General features: G+C 36.4%; 2 protein-coding genes across 13 annotated transcripts in view; both read left to right on the top strand.

Annotated features, from left to right (window-relative positions):
* The first annotated feature begins 928 nt into the window (after positions 1 to 928).
* Positions 929 to 14,699, top strand: LOC132053235 (myosin-2-like). Of its 12 annotated transcripts, none has more exons than XR_009414101.1 (25): positions 929 to 2,071; positions 3,061 to 3,162; positions 3,278 to 3,421; positions 3,508 to 3,658; positions 3,753 to 3,780; positions 4,135 to 4,303; positions 4,416 to 4,479; positions 4,646 to 4,659; positions 4,758 to 4,842; positions 5,450 to 5,553; positions 5,652 to 5,790; positions 6,565 to 6,683; positions 8,474 to 8,626; positions 8,706 to 8,795; positions 9,167 to 9,244; positions 9,536 to 9,691; positions 9,961 to 10,164; positions 10,659 to 10,864; positions 10,943 to 11,078; positions 11,691 to 11,820; positions 12,397 to 12,510; positions 12,587 to 12,675; positions 12,866 to 12,935; positions 13,393 to 13,596; positions 13,939 to 14,076. XR_009414101.1 is itself a non-coding variant. In XM_059445171.1 (24 exons), exons 1-24 carry the CDS (start codon positions 1,640 to 1,642, stop codon positions 14,398 to 14,400), a joined length of 3,573 nt encoding a protein of 1,190 aa, XP_059301154.1. In that variant the 5' UTR covers positions 935 to 1,639; the 3' UTR covers positions 14,401 to 14,699. The 12 variants fall into 12 exon arrangements, 6 of the variants coding, with proteins under 6 accessions (XP_059301154.1, XP_059301153.1, XP_059301152.1 ...); XR_009414100.1 differs by having other exon boundaries at positions 13,390 to 13,596; XR_009414099.1 differs by having other exon boundaries at positions 12,587 to 12,702.
* A 4,858-nt stretch (positions 14,700 to 19,557) lies between these two features.
* Positions 19,558 to 20,660, top strand: part of LOC132054094 (myosin-2-like) — a 13,192-nt gene continuing 12,089 nt past the window's right edge. Inside the window, exon 1 of the mRNA XM_059446160.1 lies at positions 19,558 to 19,749. Coding sequence (XP_059302143.1) covers positions 19,558 to 19,749 — 192 coding nt within the window. The remainder of the gene's footprint in view (positions 19,750 to 20,660) is intronic.

The following is a 20,660-nucleotide window of genomic DNA, read 5'->3' as shown; positions in this document are numbered from 1 at the left end:
AGAGATAATTAATCTCTGAATTAAATATTGGATGAGTTTATCTCATGTTTGCTTGGGACAAAATCTCAGGATAACAAATTCTGGGATTGTAGTGGTTATTTTTACCCCACATTGAAAATTGGATAATAATTCTGGGATAACTAACCCCGGAATAGTTAATTTTGCGATAACTTGTTCTCCAACCAAATGAGCCCTAATTACTAAAGGGATTAATTCTGTCTTGAGCTTTAAAAACCACAATAATTTGAGATAACTATTTTTAGAAATCATACAAATAATTTGTGTCGGAGGAAATAATAACTAGAAATAAAAATTACTCCCTCCGTCCCAAAAAGATTGTCCTCTTTTGACTTGACACAAAATTTAAGAAATAAAGGAAGGCTTTTGAAATGTGTGGTCCAAAACAAGCCTTAGATATTTGTATGAGTGTAATAGCTGTTTGTTGCTTTCTAAAAACGAACATTTTTTTAAAAAGTACTTTTTTCAAAATCTTTTCAAAAAAGTATTTTTTGGCTAAAAGGGCGGTTTGTGTTTGGCCAATTAATTTAAAAAATACTTTTGAGCAGTAATTAGTGTTTGACCAAGCTTTTAAAAAGTGCTTTTATGTGTATTTTTCTTAAAAGTACTTTTCAAAAAAGTGCTTTTGGGTAAAAGCTATTTTTTTTAGCTTCGAAAAAGCTTCACGATACTCCCAAAAGCACTTATTTTCTTCCAAAAACTTGGCCAAACACCTCACTTTTTTTTAAAATAAGTACTTATTGAAAAAATAAGTACTTATAAAGTTAAATTATTTTTAAATATAAAAAAGTGATAATCTTTTTGGGATAAATTAAAAAGAAAAGGAGGATAATCTTTTTGGCGCAGAGTATTTTTTATTTCTAGTTTTTTTTTTTCTGTTTTGTCGTGAAAACAATAAACTAACGCATAACATGCGCACACATCTTTTTTTCTTTCTTCTGAATAAACATTTCTCATTTTCTTTCTTCTTCTCCTCCATTTTTTTTTTCTTGTTTTCTCCATATGTTTGTTCCTTAATCCTCTATCTTTAACCTTAATTAGCACATGTTTCAACCTCGTAATACGTGAAAAATTTACAATAAACCATTTGTCTATATATCACCTTGTTCTTAAATTTTTTTTTTTTAATTTTTAGCTTTCCAAAACTTTCATTTCCCACAATATTCATTTCACTTGAGGAAGAAACACAAGCTCTATCTGTCATTTTTTCTTAGCTGAAATCAAACATAATTTCGAGGAATCCGAGGTTTTATTGCACCTTTTTTTTTTTTTTTTTAATTGGAATTTGATGTTCATGTTCAAGAACCCCACGTAAGAATCTTGAACATGTATTGATTTTTGAAATCTAAAAAAGGGTTTTTAAGATTGTGGGGTTGTTCAGATTTGATTGAAACTACATTTTACAGCATAAAATTTCTAAAAATAGAAACTTTTTTTTTTTTCCATATTTTTGATTGGAATTTTCAGGTTGAAATTTGTTGGAACCCCACATAGAAATCTTGAACATGTGTTGAATTCTGAAATTTTCTTAGGATTGTGGGGTTGAATGAAACTACATTTTACAACGGAAAGTTTCTAAAAAAAGAAAGAATTTTTTTTTATCCATTTTTGGAAACCAGAAATGTTGTCTGTTTCAGCACCTTCAAGAACTCTTAGTTCTTTAGAAGAAATGCTTGAGTCCCTCAAGCAAAGGGATGAAAATGAAAAGCCTAAAGATTGCCCACCGGCATTACCTTCCCGTCCCAAGTTAGCTTCAAGAACTAGACCTCCTTCTCCAAAAAGAACAATGCCCAATACCCCCGAAAAACGGGACATTGAAATGGACAATGGTAAAAGAGAAGTAGTTAAAGGAAATGTGTTTGGAGTCAAAAAGGGTAAAGAGATTATGGATTCTAGTAGTGAGTCACCATATGTTAATTCAACATTTGAAAAGGGATGTAGACAGAGATTTTGGGAAAAAGATGGTGTCAAGATTGATAACAGGTTTCCTTATTCGCTTCCAAAGTTTCGGGAGGATGAGTGGGATGACAATATCAGTTATTTTATTGAGAAGGTAAAAGGAAATTTGCTATAGAAATTGTGTTATGTTCAGCTTTGTTGTGTGCTCAGTCTACTATAGAAATTGTGTTATGTTCAGCTTTGTTGTATGCTTAGTCTGCTTGTGTTGATGCTTTGATAGAATGGTGGATTTCTGATTGAGGGTAGTGGGACTTAAGATACTAGACAATCCTTAAGGGGTCGTTTGGTTCGAAGACAAGTTTTGCTGGGATTAGTTATGTTGGCATTATTTCTTATTGACTTTTTGGTTTGTTCTATTAAAAATAACATGCATTGCATTATCAAGAATAGTAATGAATAGGGTGTATAAGTATAAGGATAGTACTGGTATTGTTAATGCCATGGTTTGCTATGTAAAAAAATATTACTGAATGCAGTGTATTAGTAATACTGGTATTAGTGGTATATAGGTGAGTTGCAACCAAACATTGTTCTAAAATTTTATACCAGGATTATACTACCTAATACACCCTACCAAACGACCCCTTAGAGTTAGAAATTATCTTTTGGCATGGGGAGCCGCTACTGTCGTTTATTGACTAGTTTTATCTAGGGTTGGAACTCTCAATGTGAGAGAGTTGTTGATGATTCATATAGCTTATCCCAACAAGGTTGAGTGTCTAGGATTTAGGAGAACTCGAAATGTAAGGTTGAGGTCGAGTAACTTCTTGTTTGGTTTTATAATGCACAGTACATCTGCTCGAGTTTGTCAACGTCTTTTGAAATATCTTTAAGCTCTTGTGTTTCTTGAGCTTACTGCAGTTTACCTGTAAGTCTTTGAGTACGTTTGGAAAATTAACTTTTTTTAACTAAATGGCGAGCTGGTAAGAAAAAATTGTGCATCTACTTTGAACTCTCATTGTTTGTCAAATTGTGTTTGGTTTGTTTTCGGCCGGAAGATATCATAGATTTTACCTGTTGTGATATAGCTTTTGAGACAATTTCTTAGTGTTATTAATGAGTAGTTATATTAATGTATTTCAGAAGCTTCGTGTTTGGTGCCGTCTGAAAAGTAGACAGTGGGAACCAGGACAAGTGCAATCAACTTCTGGAGACAAAGCTTCAGTATTGCTTTCTGATGGCAGTGTGAGTTTATATGTTCTGGCTATTCACATGATGAATACTGAAACATAAAAGAATTAAATTAAAAGGGTGCATGTGTACTTAGACTTTAAAAGGGTGCATGTGTACAGACCTATAGGTTGTGGCAGTGCCCGTTGGAGAGCTTTTACCTGCAAATCCAGATATTCTTCAGCGCGTGGATGATCTCATACAACTTTGTTATCTTAATGAGCCATCAGCTGTTCACAACCTCCAACAGAGATACGCTCAGGATAGAATATATGTATGTACTCTTAGACAGCTCATTGTTTCATCAGATGTAAAACTTCATACCTTCATTTTGATGTTTACTGTCCCCCATGCTTACAGACTAAGGCAGGGCCTGTTCTAATAGCAGTCAATCCGTTCAAAGAGACCGAATTATGTGGGAACGAACTTGTTACAGCTTACAGGCAGAAACTGTTGGATAATCCTCACATTTATTCTATTGCTGAAACTGCCTACAGTCAAATGATGGAAGGTCTTTATAATACCAAAGTTCATTTCTGGTCTCTGAAAATTTTAGATGGAACCATTCAATCCTTATTTTGTTGCTTTTCCTGTGTATCTTGCAGATGAAATAAATCAATCCATCATCATAAGGTCAGTTAAAGTGTCTCATTGTTAGTAGGCGTTTGGTGATAGATTCCAAATATTTTTCACTTTATTTGGAATTTATGAAGTTGGAGTTGTGTTTAGTTATACTTTTTGCAAAGGAGAGAAGAGAGCATTTTATTTGGAATATATGGAGTCGGAAAAACAGGTTTGGAGCAATTTTCCAAATTTAGAATCCAACTCCAAGGTGGATTTGGAAATTTTATAACTAAACACTGATTTTGAAATAAAGTGAAAAATTATTCCGGAAAAAAGTGAATAATTCTCATGGCCAAACGGGTCCTAATAGGTAAGCGTAATGCTTGTATTGACAAACAACTAAGTTCTCTTCATATCATGTAGTGGGGAAAGTGGATCTGGGAAGACGGAAACAGCAAAATTTGCAATTGGTTACTTGACTATGATTAGTGGAGGCAACAATCAGATAGAAAGTGAGCTGCTGCAGACAAGTTGCATATTGGAGGCTTTTGGGAATGCCAAAACCCTCAGGACTAACAACTCCAGTCGATTTGTCAGTCTCTTTATCTGCTTCTTTTCCTTTTCTTTCTCTATTTTTGAGAGGGAGTATAAATAGAGTAGCTTTTATTTGCACTTGGACTAACAGATGCTGTGATGGATTGCAGGGAAAGTTGACTGAAATTTATTTTAGTGTAGAGGGAAGAATTTGTGGTGCTAATGTACAAACATGTAAGGATGTTTATTGAGATGAATTTCCTTAGAAAATGCGTGTTTTGTTAGCATTGTTTTGGTATCAACTTATTAAAATTGTCTCGTAATATTGTTTTTGGTCCCATTACTTACTTTTACAAATCTTTGTGCATGTCTGATATATCGATGCTAAAATAATGGGTAGTTCTTCTTGAAAAGGTGGGCATTTTTCTTCTGTATTCTTCCTTGTATTTTCTTGTTAAATTTGTATCTGTTCATCGGAGCTAAATCTCTTGAAACACGTCTTATTTGGGCAGTCAAGAGTGGTTCAACTGGCTTGTGGAGAGAGGTCTTACCATATCTTTTACCAGCTATGTGCTGGGGCTCCTTCTGCTTTGAGAGGTTTGGATTCAGATATTGAACCTTTCATTGTAATCTCTTTTTGTTACTTATTGTAGTTGTTGGCTCCACATTGTAGTTGTCTCAGTGGGATATGTATTTTCAGTAATTTCTCTATATTACTTTATAAACATTTTCAAGCCATGAACCAGCTTCTATTGTTAGTGTTGCATTTTACAGCTTGTGAGATGTTTCTCTTCATATTTTTTTTAGAGCAGAAATTACTCCTATTCTAAAGGTAATATTGGAGCTATAATTTTTTCTTTATGTCGTCTACTATATCGATTTTTTTCCTTTATCAAAAAACATTAGTTGAACTTTTGTTTGATGGTTATCTTTATGGCGCCTACTATATCGTTTTTTTTTTTTTTTGTTAAAGAAACACTATCTAGGGACAAGATAATAGACATTCAACTTCTTTGGCTTTCGACTATTACGGAAGTAGGACCACAGGGTTTCTTGGCGAGATGTGTGTTTGAATAGTCTACAACTCTGGATAATTTTTGTTTTCGGGTCTCTTTTTTAAGAGGGAAGATGGGTGTTAAATGAAGAAGTCCTTGGACGATTTTGTACCTTACCATTCAGAACATTTATGTGATTCTTTTTTCAGATAAACTTAAGCTGAAAGGTGCTTCAGAGTACAACTTTCTCTACCAGACTGATTCCTTGGTGATCCATGATGTTGATGATGCAAAGAAGTTTCATGTGCTTGTGGTGAGCTTATGTGATCACATTTATGGTTAATTAGATTTTATTTCTTTTGCATGTTGGATCTGTTTGTTGTTAATTCCTTTCATGTTCTCCCTTTTCAGAAAGCCCTGAACACGGTGGGGATTCCTGAAAGAGACCAAGAGCATGCTTTTCAGATGGTAGCTGCAGTTCTATGGCTGGGTAACATAACGTTCCAAGCTAATGGCAATGGAAACAATGTTGAAGTTGTGCAAAGTGAAGGTGAGCTATTTTTGTGAAGTGCAGTTTTTCTCCTCTTGCTCCTCTTGTATTCTTCTCTCTTAGAAATAAATAATACCCCCTCCGTCCCAACTTATGTGATGGTCTTTGACTGGGCACAAAGTTTAAGAACGAAAGAAACTGTTGAAACTTGTGGTCTAAAATAAGCCATATGTATTTGTGTGGCCATAAATCATCTCATGAAGGGTAAAATTGGAAGGTTAAAGTTAAGTTATTACTAAATGTAGAAAGGTGTCATTCTGTTTCGGACTGACTAAAAAGAAAAGGGTGTCACATAAATAGAGACGGAGGGAGTAGCATATTTGATATTTATGCGTACTTGTGTCATTATTGATCTCTGGTCCTATTCTTAGTAGTCTGTTGCAGCCTAGACTTCTTAGTTTATAAAAATCTGGACTTGTTTTATTGACTGCAAATTTAATCTTTCGTAATCGTCATTTTCTCTGAACATTTGAGGTTCTATTATAGTTTCTTTTTCACTCTTCCCTGAGCACGTTATAATGTCATAAAACCTCTTATTTTTAGGCTTTATGGGAAAATCTTCTGCTTTCTCAAGATAAAATTCATTTCTTTCCCCTTTTTCTTAGTGTTCTTCTAGTTATGACTATTTAGATTCTTGCATCTCTTTGCATGAGAGGATTCTGATATGCTCAAATGTGGTAGTTTCCTGATACAGTTTTATATGTTTATTCACTATGCTTATCTGGAGGCACTAAAACTAACCTATTTGGTATTTCACTATATCTGGTATTGCAGCCGTTATAAATGCTGCTAGCTTGATGGGCTGTAGTGCCAATGACCTCATGCTCGCTTTATCAACCAGGAGAATGCAAGTTGGCAAGGATAAGGTTGTCAAGAGTTTAACCATGCAACAGGTAAGTTACTTAGTTATATAGGTTATCCTACAGTTTCTCTCATTGACATTTTCATCTTTGCCATAATCTGTACCAAGTACAGAAAATAACAAAAATGGTCCCTTATGTGTGCACTTAACAATTTTGGTCCTTTAAGTTTGCCGAAAGTTATCACCATGAAAGTCTCATCAAATTCTGAAATATGCAACATAAAAAACTACACTAGACACTAAAAAGATATAAAAGAAATAGCAGAAATTACACCTCAAAAAGCTGCATCAGACGACAACAACAACAACAACAAGTGTTCCCACATTCTAGGTTATGTACTCTAACCCCCGCCTTGAAAGGTAGAGGCTTGAAAGATCTCTCGGATGCATATGAAAATAAGAATAACAAATGCGAGAAATCATGCCCAAATGTGGATAATCAAATTTTCCTATAAGATACAGTTTTATAAATGTTACTATGGTGAAAGGATAAGCCACCTAGCCTTCTATTCACTATGCTTATCTAATCCCTTAGAACCTATCCTTCTTGGCGTCAGAACTTTACCTCTCCCTAAATCGTCCGTGAAGTGGTACCTCTCAACTGAGACTCTAGCATTACGGTATTTCACTATATCTGCTATTCCACCGCAGCCGTCTCGGATATTCATTCCTAATGCTGCTATTTCCGCGACTTTCATCTTGAACGTGAAATTTCTTGACTAGCCAACACTGCCAATAAAGCTCTAACCACCACTTTGTAGATGCCTTTAAGTTTTGGTGGCAACTTTATCAACCAGGAGAATGCAAGACGTGAAACATCGTCGTCTATATCCCCATCTTTTGATAAGGTTCCTTTCTTTTGAATGGCACGAGGTACCAAGCCTCACTTCCTTTACTAACCATGCAACAGGTAAGTTAACTTTAGACTCCAGTTATATAGCTTATCGTTAACTCCGTTTGCGAGTCTCGTCAATCTCTATGTCATCCGCGAACAACATACACCAAGGCACCTCACCTTGTTTTTGTCGCGTCAATTCTCCATCACCAAGGCGAAAAGAACAAAACCCCATGGTCCCTCCCAAAACGTCCTTACCCCGGTCTTGTGTCCTTTATCGCTCTAATGTACAGAACACCTTTGGTCTCCTTTACCTCTCTTGGCACTTTGTCGTGTTTTCTAGGTTAATGAATACCGTGCAAGTCTTCCGCTCCCTATTTCTTTCTCCAAGTCTCCTTACAATATTAATGGCTTAGAGTCGAATGAATCCAAACTGGTTCTCCGAAATGACACACCTCTCTACCCTCATTTCCACCACCCTTTGCCACACTTTCATAGTGTGACTTAGCGACTTGATACCGCTATAGTTGTTCGGCTTTGAATATCTCCCTTGTTCTTGTAAAATCATTGTACTCCACCTCCATTCTTCCGGCATCTTAGAAAATGACATTAAACAACCCATCGGAAACTTAAGCCTACCTCCAAAAAGCTCGTCCTACACCAGACTTTACAAATAAATTTAAAATAGCAGAAACTACAAAAATTGTACCTCATTATCTGAGTTCCTGCTACTTTCCTTTTTTTCATAGTTCCCGTCAACAATGTTCGGTAAATATTTGACGGAGACTAAAAGTGTTAACTTTTGGCAAACCTAAAGGACCAAAAATGTTAAGTGCATACTTAAGGGACTATTTTAACCTAATGTCAAACATAAGGGACCGTTGTCATTTTCTCCATCAAGTTCGTTATTTTTGCGAATTATGAATTTGGCGCTCTTACATTTCTCTTAAGACCATAATGGTGGGATGGTTTTAACTCTGATTCAGGCAACTGATACAAGAGATGCATTGGCCAAGTTCATCTATGCAAACCTGTTTGACTGGATAGTGGATAAAATTAATAAATCTCTTGCAATGGGTGAAGAGAAGACTGGTAGAATCATAAATATCTTAGATATTTATGGTTTTGAATCATTTGAGGTAAACTGATTTTCAAGATGTTACTATTGTAAAACATAAAAGTATATCTGTTGTCCCACTTGCCATTTTTCCTTTCCAGAGAAATAGCTTTGAACAATTTTGCATAAACTATGGAAATGAGAGGCTCCAGCAGCATTTTAACCGACATCTGTTCAAACTTGAGCAAGAAGTAAGCACATCAGCATGCTTTTGTAGTTACTGACTTCTTGTTTCTTCATGCATTTTCTTTTGGGATAATGTTCTTATTTCTTCATTCCTTTCAGCTACTCACTTCTTTGAACATAAATAGGAAAACAAAGAACAAGGCTTTTTGCCGACTTTGAATCAGCTGGTTATAATGAGTGAAGGTTTTTCCTTGTCAAATGAGAACTGGAGCGAAAAGTCTAAGCACATAGTTTAGGAACTTAAAAAAAAAAAGGATCATTGTCCGACACATTTCTCTCTGTTTTTGTGGCATATCTGAGCTTATTCAGACTCATGTAGATATTTATTACAGCTTATGTTGGATACTGACACCAAAACCGATGTATTGCAATTCAGGAATATGAATTGGATGGAATTGATTGGACAAAAGTAGATTTTCAAGATAACCAAGAGTGCTTGGATCTTTTTGAGAAGGTATTTCTGCCTTTTGTTTCTTTTCTTCCACTCATTTCGCATTCAAGAATGTTCATCGTCTGTGCTAAATTTCTTCACTTCAGACTACACTTTCAGTACTTCAGCATAACATAGACATGATCTTGTTTTGTTTTCTCCTGTAGGTTCTTTCTCATATTCCCCTCCCCCCGGTATTCCCATATTGAACTACTTCTCGGCAGTGAAGCTCTGAAAATGCTAACATATTCCGTAGACAAGTTTCTCATAATATATCGTGTCTTGATCTATGGATTTTAATGACGCCTTTTGCAGAAACCCGTTGGGATAATATCTTTATTGGATGAAGAATCAAATTTTCATAAAGCGACTGACTTGACCTTTGCCGATAAGCTTAAGCAGAACCTGAAAGCTAACCCTTGCTTCAGAGGAGATAAAGAAGAATTTGGCATTCGCCATTATGCTCGAGAGGTCAGTTTCTTTCAGACATGTATCCTTTTTGGCGTCATAACTTGTGCCGTATGATATCTCTGTAGTCGTGAGGTGGTAATTCCTTGCTTGAACTGAGACTCTTGTGAAACAATTATAAGGTTTGGTATCTAATACATTAGAACCTGCTCAAGGACGATAATTGATGTTTCAACAAATAAAGATCAATAAGCTTCTTTCAAATATCTCTGATATTGTCACTCGATTTGATTTTTCTGTTTTGACCAATGTAAAGTTGTTTTATCTTTTAGGTTATCTATGACACAAGTGGCTTCTTGGAGAAGAATAGAGATACAGTGCATTCTGACATTATTCAACTACTCTCATCAAGCAGTGAAGACTTACCCAAGTTGTTTGCCTCCTCTTTTGCTAATCAGTCCAAGAAAACAGCAAGTCCATCAATCCATATTGAGATGTCAGACTTTCAGAGGCAAACAGTTGCTACTAAATTTAAGGTAGTTATCTCATTTTCTTAATTTCTTATAAAACTTAGCATGGTGGTAAAAGTTTTTTATAAAATGTTTTCCAGGAAAAATAAGTAGATGTCTTACTTATGTTTTGGGTTCAGTACGTAAGTGAAAAATATTATCCTAAAAGTATTTGTATATAATCTAGACAAATGCTACAGGAGGTAGGGGTGGGGGTGAAGATGATGTGTGCTGCGGGGTTTGGTTGGGGGGGGGGGGGGGACACAATCAATGTGGAGTACCATTTGTGGAACTTGTTTTCACTATTTCCAGTAGGGAAGTCATTTCCTCATTTTTAAGGAACTTGTCTTCCTAGAGAAAATGTTTTCCAAAAGTTTTGACCAACCGAACATGGGAAAATTGGAAATTTCGTGGAAAATGTTTTCCTCCCTGCCGAACACACACTAATATTTGAGAAAATAACCATTTGTTTTATGATGCTATGGAAAATAGTCAATGTTGCCTTTATCAAAATCTTGCAGGATCAGATGTTCAAATTGATGCAGCAGTTGGAAAGTACTGTGCCACACTTCATTTGTTGCATAAAACCGAACAATAAGCAGGTTCCTGGCATGTACAATAATGATCTCGTCTTTGAGCAGCTCAGAAGCTACGGTCTTCTTGAGGTTGTTAGGATCTCTAGGTCCGGGTATCCTACTAGGATGACACATCAAGAATTCTGTAAAAGGTGAAATATGTGCTTCTCGCTTTGCTGCTAAGTTTCTCTTTTGAATGCTTTGTGACTTATACAAATGTGCTTATATAGGTACAGCGTCCTTCTTCCAGAAGACCATGAATGCAAAGATCCATTAAGCATGTCAGTTTCCATTCTGCGGCAGTTTGATATCCTTCCCGAAATGTACCAAGTTGGGTATACAAAGTTATATTTCCGGGCAGGACAGGTATGTTTGTTGGTTTTTCTTAGTTTCTTAAGTGTACCTATGATTTCTTTCTTTACGAATTGATTGCCATATATCATTTACACAGATGCACCCTTGTAGCTTATTTAATCATAAATATATAAGCAAATAAAAATTGTAATGTCTCTTAAGATTTAGTTACATCGTGAAGAGAATCTCAGATTTAAGAAGCACATTTGACTTCAAAACATTTCTGCAATTAGTCCCATGATATTAGAATAATGAGAAATGAAGAAAAATATGCTAATAATTACCCAAGGGTGTGGCCTAGTGGTCAATGAAGTGGGAGGAGAACCATGAGGTCTCGGGTTCAAATCCAGCGAAGATGAAAACACTAAGTGATTTGTTCCATCTGTCCTAGCCTTGGTGGACAGAGTTACCGGTACCTATTGTTGGTGGCAGGTGGCAGGTATCCCGTGGAATTAGTTGAGGTGCGCGCAAGCTGGCCCGACACCACGGTTGTAAAAATAAATAATTTTCCTATGATAAGTATGGCTAATTTGGACTTCTAGTGAGACAATGGTTGTGCATGTTACAAAAGAATGAATTTCCTGGTGTATCGATTTTCTGAACTTCTATCATGGCGACTTGTAGATTGCTGTGCTGGAGGATGTCAGGAAACAAGTTATGCAAGGCAATCTCGAGGTGCAGAAGTGCTACAGTGGTCATCATGCTCGTCGCCACTTCCATGAGCTTGAAGGAGGAGTGATCATACTCCAATCATGTAAGGCAGAACTTTTTGCCGCAGTTTGTATTTTACAATGTTGTTCAACCTTCAAAATATCTATGAATGAACAAAATTTGCTCTGGCTAGTTTTATTTGTATACTCCCTCTATTCCAATTTATGTGAAGGTGTTTGACTAGTCACGGAGTTTAAGAATGAAAGGAACACTTTTAAAACTTGTGGTCCAAAATAAGCCATAAATATTTGTGTGGCTAGAATCATCCCATTAAGGGTAAAATGGGAAGTTTTAAGTTATATTATTGCTAAATATAGAAAGGTGTCGTTCATTTATGGACTAACCAAAAAGGAAAGAGAGTCTAGGATGGAGGGAGTATGATTTTTTTTTTTTTGTTTCAAAATTATTTAGTAGATGACTTCAAGTTCTTGAGAAACCAGTGATTCCATATCCAAGCTCTTTTTTCTCATTTCTTTCTTCCTTCCTTTCCTTTTTAGTGGAATTATGTTTGCACTGCTGAAAGTTTCTCAAGTAACCGAAGACATGGAATTTTCTAGAACTTTTAATTCAAGATTGTTTATTGTTCTTGGTGATATGATGTCAAAATATTTTCTTGTAGTTGTTCGTGGTGAAATTGCTAGAAGGCAATATAAGGTTTCTCTGGAGTCGAAACGAAAAGTTGCTAACAAAGAAAATGATGAGCAGCTGCTGGCTGTTGTGCAGATACAATCAGGTAAAGTTTTTTCTTGGCATCTACATTTATGATATTCAAAGATGGATTTATCTGCATAACTTTTCTTTTCTTGCAGCTATTCGTTGCTGGTTGGCTCAGAGGCATCTCAATCAACTGCAGAATTTGAAAAAGTTAAATCAAGACAGAAAGACTTCGGAGGTGAAAGTTAAACCATCCAGAAAGACTTCAGAGGTGAAGGTAATTTGTTTGGTAGAGGATCATCAATATCTTAATGTGCAAGCTCTCTTGCGGCAACTTCTATAATCTAGATGGTCCCTAGCATGAAACAATTTATCTTTCTACTAAAAGTTTTTCCTTTAAGTTCTATTGTAACTTGTCTTCTTTCTTCATTCAGAATTGTAGTATCTGCTTCAGGATTAATATCTTTAAGAATTTGGTGGCCTGTTGCGTGAAGCCAGTTTTAGGTATCTTTTCCCCCTTTTTTCAGACAAGCAAATCCAATTTTAGGTGTTTCTACTACTTTTCCTGAATGAAAAACAATAAAAAAATGTTTCTTAATGTTTAATCCTTTGTCAAGAATATGAAATACTAAGTCTTGAAATTTTTGAGTGTTTGATTCTTTAAATTAGAAGGTAAAAAAGTGGGAGAAAAAAATGAGTCTGTTTCAATGGATAGGAAGGCCCTTTTTTGGTTTAGACCTTAATCCTATAGCCCAATATGCAGCCCTAAAAATTAAATTATGTAGTAGCCAAAAGGAAAGAAAAATGACAGTAGGTGAAGAGTAAACGATGGATCCCAAACTCCTTTTCTAACTGCCTGTGGCTGTCACTCAAAGTGAAGTCTAATATTAGTAACTAAACTGCTGAGGACAAGATTGATTCTGTAGTAAGCTCAGTTTTTTTTTTTTTAAATTCTCAGCAGGACTTGCCTGTAGAAATTTTACCTTCTGTTGTAGAAGACCTCGAAAGGCGGGTTATGGTGGCTGAGGCAAACCTTGAAGAGAAGGAAAAGGAAAATGCTGCCCTAAAGGAGCATGTAAATCAACTGGAGTCCCGATGGTCAGATTATGAGGTCAGGATGAGGTCGATGGAGGAGATGTGGCAAAAGCAAATGGCATCATTGCAGGTTAGTAATATCAATGGAGAACCTTCTTGTCCCGTGGAAGCACTAGTTGTGGGAGTAAAAGAAATAAATCTGAGCAGTGATATATAGAAAGAAGTTTTTGTTCAGAAGTTGATAATTAGGCGGTTGATGTTATTTTAATTTGCTTTTGGAAATTGAGTTTTATGCACATGGTCTCAATATTCCATATACAACAACAACAACAACAACAACAACCCAGTGAAATCCCGCAACGTGGGGTCTGGGGAGGGTAGAGTGTACGCAGACCTTACTCCTACCAATATTCCATATACATGAACGAAAAATTTGCTAATGTCTTATACATCAAATGCTTTGCTAAAGCAGGCAAGTTTAGCTGCAGCCAAGAAGAGTCTCCTCGTTGACAATCCTGCCGGTCACCCTGGAAAACTCGAAGGTTCCCCATCTCCTTGCGGCTATGAATCTGAAGAAACAATAACATCTATGGGGACCCGCACTCCTGGGGGCAGCACTCCTATAGAATATGCTAGCAGCGGTAATAGAGAGATTAATGGCGGTTTATGTGTAGTCAATTACCTTAACAGGGAGTTTGAGCTACGAAAACAAAATTTTGATGACGAAGCCATGGCGATCACTCAGCTGAAGTCAGAGCAGTTACATTCTACTAATCCTGCAGAAGATTTTCGAAGACTGAGACACAGGTTTGAGGAATGGAAGAAAGACTACAAGGCTCGGTTAAAGGAGACAAAGGCGAAGGTAAACAAGCTTGGTTATTCAGAATCCGAGAAAACTCGTAGAAATTGGTGGGGAAAGAAGAGCAAAAGATAGCAACTTTAAATAATAATTCTTCTTCGTCGTCATTGTCATTTTTGTGTGAAAATGTATAGCTGAACATAAATTATCGCCAACTAAGGGTACTTAGCGTAGCGGAATTAGTGGAGACCTGGAAAAGTAGTGTGCTCCGAAAAGGATCCACTCTGATCCATCTCCTTAGATAGTTCAGTTCTGGTCCTGTTTGTGAATAGCCTGTTGTAGACTGTTAGTTTCTGAACATTGTATTATACATATATGTTGGACTTAGTTCGACGAAAATGGACTAGGAATTTCCTAGTCCAGAGTGTGTTGCAGCAGTTGTGATGGATTGGTTGGAACTGTAGAAGAATGATTACTAGGAGTAATTTTTTTTTTTTTTTTTAACAACTCTATTGAGTGTTCAAACATGATTTCATTTTGCTTATTACATTTATATTTCTGGGCTGGGCAATGTATCTAGTAACCCTTGGATAAATTATTTCCTTTTGTTTAAAAAATCTTAGAGACATGACATGTTTTAGATCCAAAAGAACGCCTTCTTTTTTGAGGCCGGAGATGAACAATTGCTAAGGAATAAATTGAACTAAGCCGAAGTGAAGCAATACTTGGTCAATTTCCCAATCCCATCTAATGGGAAATTTACTTGCCATAGGTACCTCGACTTATTTATGAATAATAATTACCTTATTTTTTATTTAATTTTCGTAGCTTTATTTTTCCATAATTACATTCCATAACTGGTCCAGTAACTTTCAAAATACATATACCTCTCTATATTGTAATGACTCGTCCGATCGTTTTTTAATACTTCGCGAACCTATGCCCAATCTAGGTCTATGATCGTAAATAGTAAGCCCCATTGTGTGTTTTAAGGATTAATAGTGGAAAAAATAAGTTTTGGAAAGAGTTAAAAGTCGTGGGCCCGGGGCAGGAAGTGGACAGTTATAGCGGCCAAGGGACCGCCGTAGCTGTCCCGCTATAGCGAGCCTTTGTCCGCCGCAGCGGACATGGCGGGGCAGTGACGCGTTTCTTTGTTACTCAGTTTATATTTCACCCTCTTTTTTAATAAAAGACCCTCCAAGGCTGCTATTAGGTTTCCACAAGAAGAAAAACCCTTGACACCGAGAGAAGAGGCTTTTCCCAACATTCTCCACATACTTCCCCACAACTATCATCTCTCATGGATTCGGATAAAGGCTAGGAAGGCGAGCAATTCATGGAAATTCAAATAGTTGTTCGTCATCGAGGTAGGTTATGGTTTACTTGAGTTAGACTTTGATTAGTGAATCGTACATACATTTAGAGTTGATAGGAGATTGCATGATTAGGTCTTCGAACACGGAATTTGGATGGATATATTCGCAATTTAACAAAAGTTATGTGGAAATAGTAACTAGGGTAACAACGAGTAAATATTTGAGTGGTGAATGCTACTAACATTGAGGGTTATGTGTTACGGGATTAAAAATAGTTAATTGTCATGACTAGAAAGGGGTATTTAGTTGTTCAGAATATGTATTCCTAGGTATATTTGATTTCCGTCTTTATTTTCAAGTATATTGAAATATTCATATGATTGACATACGTGTTAACAAATAGGATTGTATTGGGAGGATTGAAGGAATGCATAGTAGTGCTTCGCCCATCAAGGGCATGATTCATGACATTGTTCTCATTCATTGGCATCATTGCATGTGGTTATGAGGTAATACATGGAGCAGAAAGTCTGAGTACGTGTCAGTTGTGTTATCCGGTCATATGGCTGAATTGGGTTGAATATGAGGTACTATTTGTCAGCTAACCATTGGCAAAAATGTAACGGTGAGTATATTTATATGAGGTGGATCCGCGTCCGAGGTTCTTTCCGGAGCGGAGGATTTATGGCTCGGGTTCGATGAGTATTTGGAACGAGTGGTACATGGACACCATGGGTCCCGTGCAGGTCATGACTAATGAACAATGACATCAGTTAGCATGTATGTATATCGTGGTTGGGCCCGTGCATCGTATTTGCATTGCATTACATTTCATACTGCTATGTCCTTATATTTGTGTACTGTCAGTCTGTTATATTGCATTGTGCATCTTTTATCATTTGGTTGAGGTTGTGTGAGGTGGTGATTATTATGAAGGTAAGTGTAAGAACAAATCCTAAATGGTAAGTCGTCCTATGGGTGCATCACATCGTAGTAAGTGAATTGGATAGAAAAGCTCTACGGCTGAAAGTTAGGAATTAGATGTTAGTGTAAATGAGGAGATGAGACTTAATTAATTGGCTTAAGGGAAGGTGGAATGGGATTTCAATGACTAGTTAGATGGCCGGTAATTCTATGGGGATAAGAGAAGTGAATAACTGGGAATAGAAAGGTAAGTTCGTGACGATATAATAATCTGTGTTGAGAGTCTTGAGAGTCGTTGACTTGTCTGCTTATCTTGTTGACTTTATATTGTGTTGCTTGAACTAATCTTAGTTAACCTATGATGCTTACCAGTACGTGTGAATAACTGGGAATAGAAAGGTAAGTTCGTGACGATATAATAATCTGTGTTGAGAGTCTTGAGAGTCGTTGACTTATCTGCTTATCTTATTGACTTTATATTGTGTTGCGTGAACTAATCTTAGTCAACCTATGATGCTTACCAGTACGTGTGGTGTACTGATACTACTCTTGCTACATCTTTTTTGGGTGTAGGTATGTTGCAGGTTTAAGTTGAAGTTTCTTCTTGTGGATTACCAGGCATTCTCCTACAGCCTCGCTCATCTCACTTCAGGCAGAGGCTAGGTCATTTATTTTCGTTTTCCTTGTATAGTAGGAGCTCTTGTACATGTCTAGACTAGATCCCGGAAAGTTTTCAGTTTTCTTGTATTTAAAACAGAGTCTGTATGAGCTTTTACTTTTAATTATTGTGATTCTTAAGAGGTTGTTTAATAAAGCTGTCTGATTATTTGGTTGGTTGGTAAAGGTTCGCCTACTAGTTAGTAGTATGGTAGGTGCCCGCACAGCCCGTAAGTGGGGTCGTGACATATATACTCCCTCACTACACATTTAAGATTTTTCATCTTCTGCAAACCCTAAAATAAAATTCTCTCTCCTCTCCTCTCCTTCCCCTCACTGCCGCCTCTCTCCCTCCTTTTCTCTATCTCCAGCCTCTTTTTTCCTTCCCCTCACTTACCCCTCCCCTCCCTCCTCCATCTCCACAACCAACGCCATTGTTAGCAGCACCACCACCACCCCTACTACCATCTCCAAACTTGAGAAGCTTAAGGTTCTAGTTCTTCAGATCTGAACTCCATATGCTTCATGCTGTTGCTTTAGAAGAAGATAAAGTTAAACATGGTCATAAAGTTGTGTTTATCGCAAAAAAAACAAGGCGAGGATCATCGAATTACATGGAAAAACAGATTCCTTTTACGGGGTTTTTGAGTAACAAGGCCGAAGAAAATCCAGGTCCTTTTAGTTGATGATATGACACCATTTCATCTAGGAGTTGACCATATTGCGGAGATTTCCCTTACTTTTATTTTTCATTTTTCTTAAAAGGAACTGGACCCAATGTTGGGGAAACAGATCTGGCCATTTGTTCTATTCTGTATTTAGTTGTATTTTAATATATTCATCTTTTTTTGTGTAAATATAGTGAATGTTCCAAATATAGAGCTCCACTTTGTTTTCACAATTTTTATATTTCGATGTATTCATCTTTTTTTTTTTTGGTGTAAATATAGTGAATGTTCCAAATATAGAGCCTATTTTTACTCCACCTTATTTTCACGATTTTTCTATTTCACTGTATTTCAATGTATTCATCTTTTTTTGGTGTAAATATAGTGAATGTTCCAAATATAGAACCTATTTTTACTCCACTTTGCTTTCACGATTTTTGTATTTCGCTGTATTTCAAAATAATTAAATACAGCCGCCGGGACATTAAAGGTAGCTACGGTTTGTAATTACCAAACTTGTAGCTATATATTGTTAGGAGCTAATAAAAGGTAGCTATTTATGTAAGTTTCCCTTTTCTAATACTAAAGGCATGTTATGCTTTGGATCGGGTATTAGATTAAAGTCTTTGAGTTTAGTTTCCAACTGTTCAAATCGTTCGTCTTTTTATCAAAGGCTGGTAGCTAAGTGCTGTCATCACGTTCAGGCTTATAGGAGTGTGCCGATTTAAATTATGTCACATAAATTGAAACAGGAAAAAGTAACTTTTAATAGAGTCCACAAACATCTTTACGTGAGGAGTATGGAAAAAGAACTGACATACTACAAAAAATCCCACCAGAAAACAAGCTACACCATATTACAAGACAGATTTATAAAAGATAAATGTTTCCTCTCGTTCACATGCAACTTCCAGGAAGGAGAACCAATATTATACAAGTTTATAACCAAAAAGATATCTACACATGCATATAATATGTAATTATATATACATCATCTTCCCGTACCTATAGCCTCAGGTTAACCCAACAAATTTAATCATTTGCTATACTGTTTTCCCAGCTTTTCTTTGTTCACTCTTTTTCCCCCACCTTTAGTCAAGAGGGTTCAATTGAATCGTCTATTGTACAAAAAATTAAGGGCCAAAACAATATTGTGTGTGTGTGTGACTATATATTATTGAATTTCTTTGACATAGGGAAATTTCTATTGTAGTGGTAAAAGGCGGTTCAAGATTTACTTTAGGGGCGCGGACTCAAATTTCAGGCATGTCATTCTTGCATTATTATTTGGACTTCCCTTGTTGGAATTCCTAACTTTGTCAGGTGTGATATTTTTGCATTATTTTAGCTTCACTCATTCAACTCCGCTCAAATCTCGTAAGGTGTAACATTCTTGCGTTATTTTAACTTTCGTTATCAGAATTTCCAACTCTCCTCAAATCTTAGGTTTGATGCTCTTGCGTTATTTCAACTTCTCTTGTCACAATTTTCAACTCCGCTCAAATCTCATCAGGTGTGACATTCTTGCGTTATTTTAACTTCTCCTGTCAGAATTTCCAACTCCGCTCGGATCTCAAGTGAGACATTTTTTTCCTTGTCAGAATTAATTCCTTACTCCGTTAGGTGTGACATTCTTGCATTATTTCAACTTTCTTGTCGAAATTCCTAACTCCGTCCCTGAGTACCTAGGTAATTACAAGCCCTCCCATGCATGGCAGCTGTTCATGATGAGGACCCTTTTGGTTTTGAAGATTGCTTTTCCTTCAATGATTAAAACATTAGGGGTTGAAAGGTTCATGGAGGAACTATGCCATGGTTTTTGCTTGCTAATGGATGTAAGTGTAGGGCTCATTACCTTTGAAAGCTTGAAGAGGAACACAATGTTGATGGGGTTGCATGAATTGAGAGATGATGAGCTAGTTTGCATGTTGGAAATCGAAGGAGATTTGGATGGAGATGGAGCTTAATCGATGGAGTTTCGTACACTCATGTTTAGATTGAGTCCTGGATTATTTATGGATGGATCCAAGCCGGATCCAGTATGAGTCATCTCCTAACCTGATTTTTCTTTAGTTTCGGGTGGTACAAATTAAATGAAAGAAAAGTCATACTACGTGACTCGTGAGGAGAGGAATGCAAGAAGTGCGCTGTGTTTAGTGCTTCCGTTTTAGAAGTCAGTTTGGATTTCCAAGAAATGTATGAATAACCAGGGACAAATTGATTTACAATATTTATTCCTAGCTGTATGTTTTACTATCGATCTGTTTTGTTGAGATTTTTGCTTCTTTATTGTTTCTACCAGGAGATTAGCTGAAAAGGAACATGTATTAATTGTTCTATCTTGTAAAATGATGGTCATAGTGTATGGGGTGTTGTGAAAAAAAAAAAGAAAAAAAAAAAAAAACTTGTGCGGTGAACGTGGATCGAACACGTGACCTTCATATCTTCAGTCTGACTCTCTCCCAATTGAGATATTCCCGCTATACGTTAACCGTTCAGATGATAAATATTAGTAGATGTGTTAATAGTTGTTAATTGGAGCTTTAGCACAACTTACCTGGGCCTTTTAATTATTGGTGACAAATAAGTTTTAAAATTGAGTTGAAGTAACTCTAGTTTTTTTAATTGAGTAGGGGTGATAATTTTTGGATTAGTGATTAGGGAGTTTTTGACTCACCCAAAGTTATATTTTTAACACTTTGACCCCAAACTTATTTTTTACACTTTTGCTCCCAAGTTATATTTTTAACACTTTAACCCCAAGCTTTATTTTTTACACTTTGCCCCCAAGTTTTATTTTTTAACACTTTGACCCAACCCATATAAACCC

The sequence above is a fragment of the Lycium ferocissimum genome, chromosome 4 (genome assembly GCF_029784015.1).
Source record: "Lycium ferocissimum isolate CSIRO_LF1 chromosome 4, AGI_CSIRO_Lferr_CH_V1, whole genome shotgun sequence".
NCBI lineage: Eukaryota > Viridiplantae > Streptophyta > Magnoliopsida > Solanales > Solanaceae > Lycium > Lycium ferocissimum.
Note: the sequence above shows the minus strand (reverse complement) of the source record. Positions and strands in the feature narration are given on the sequence as shown.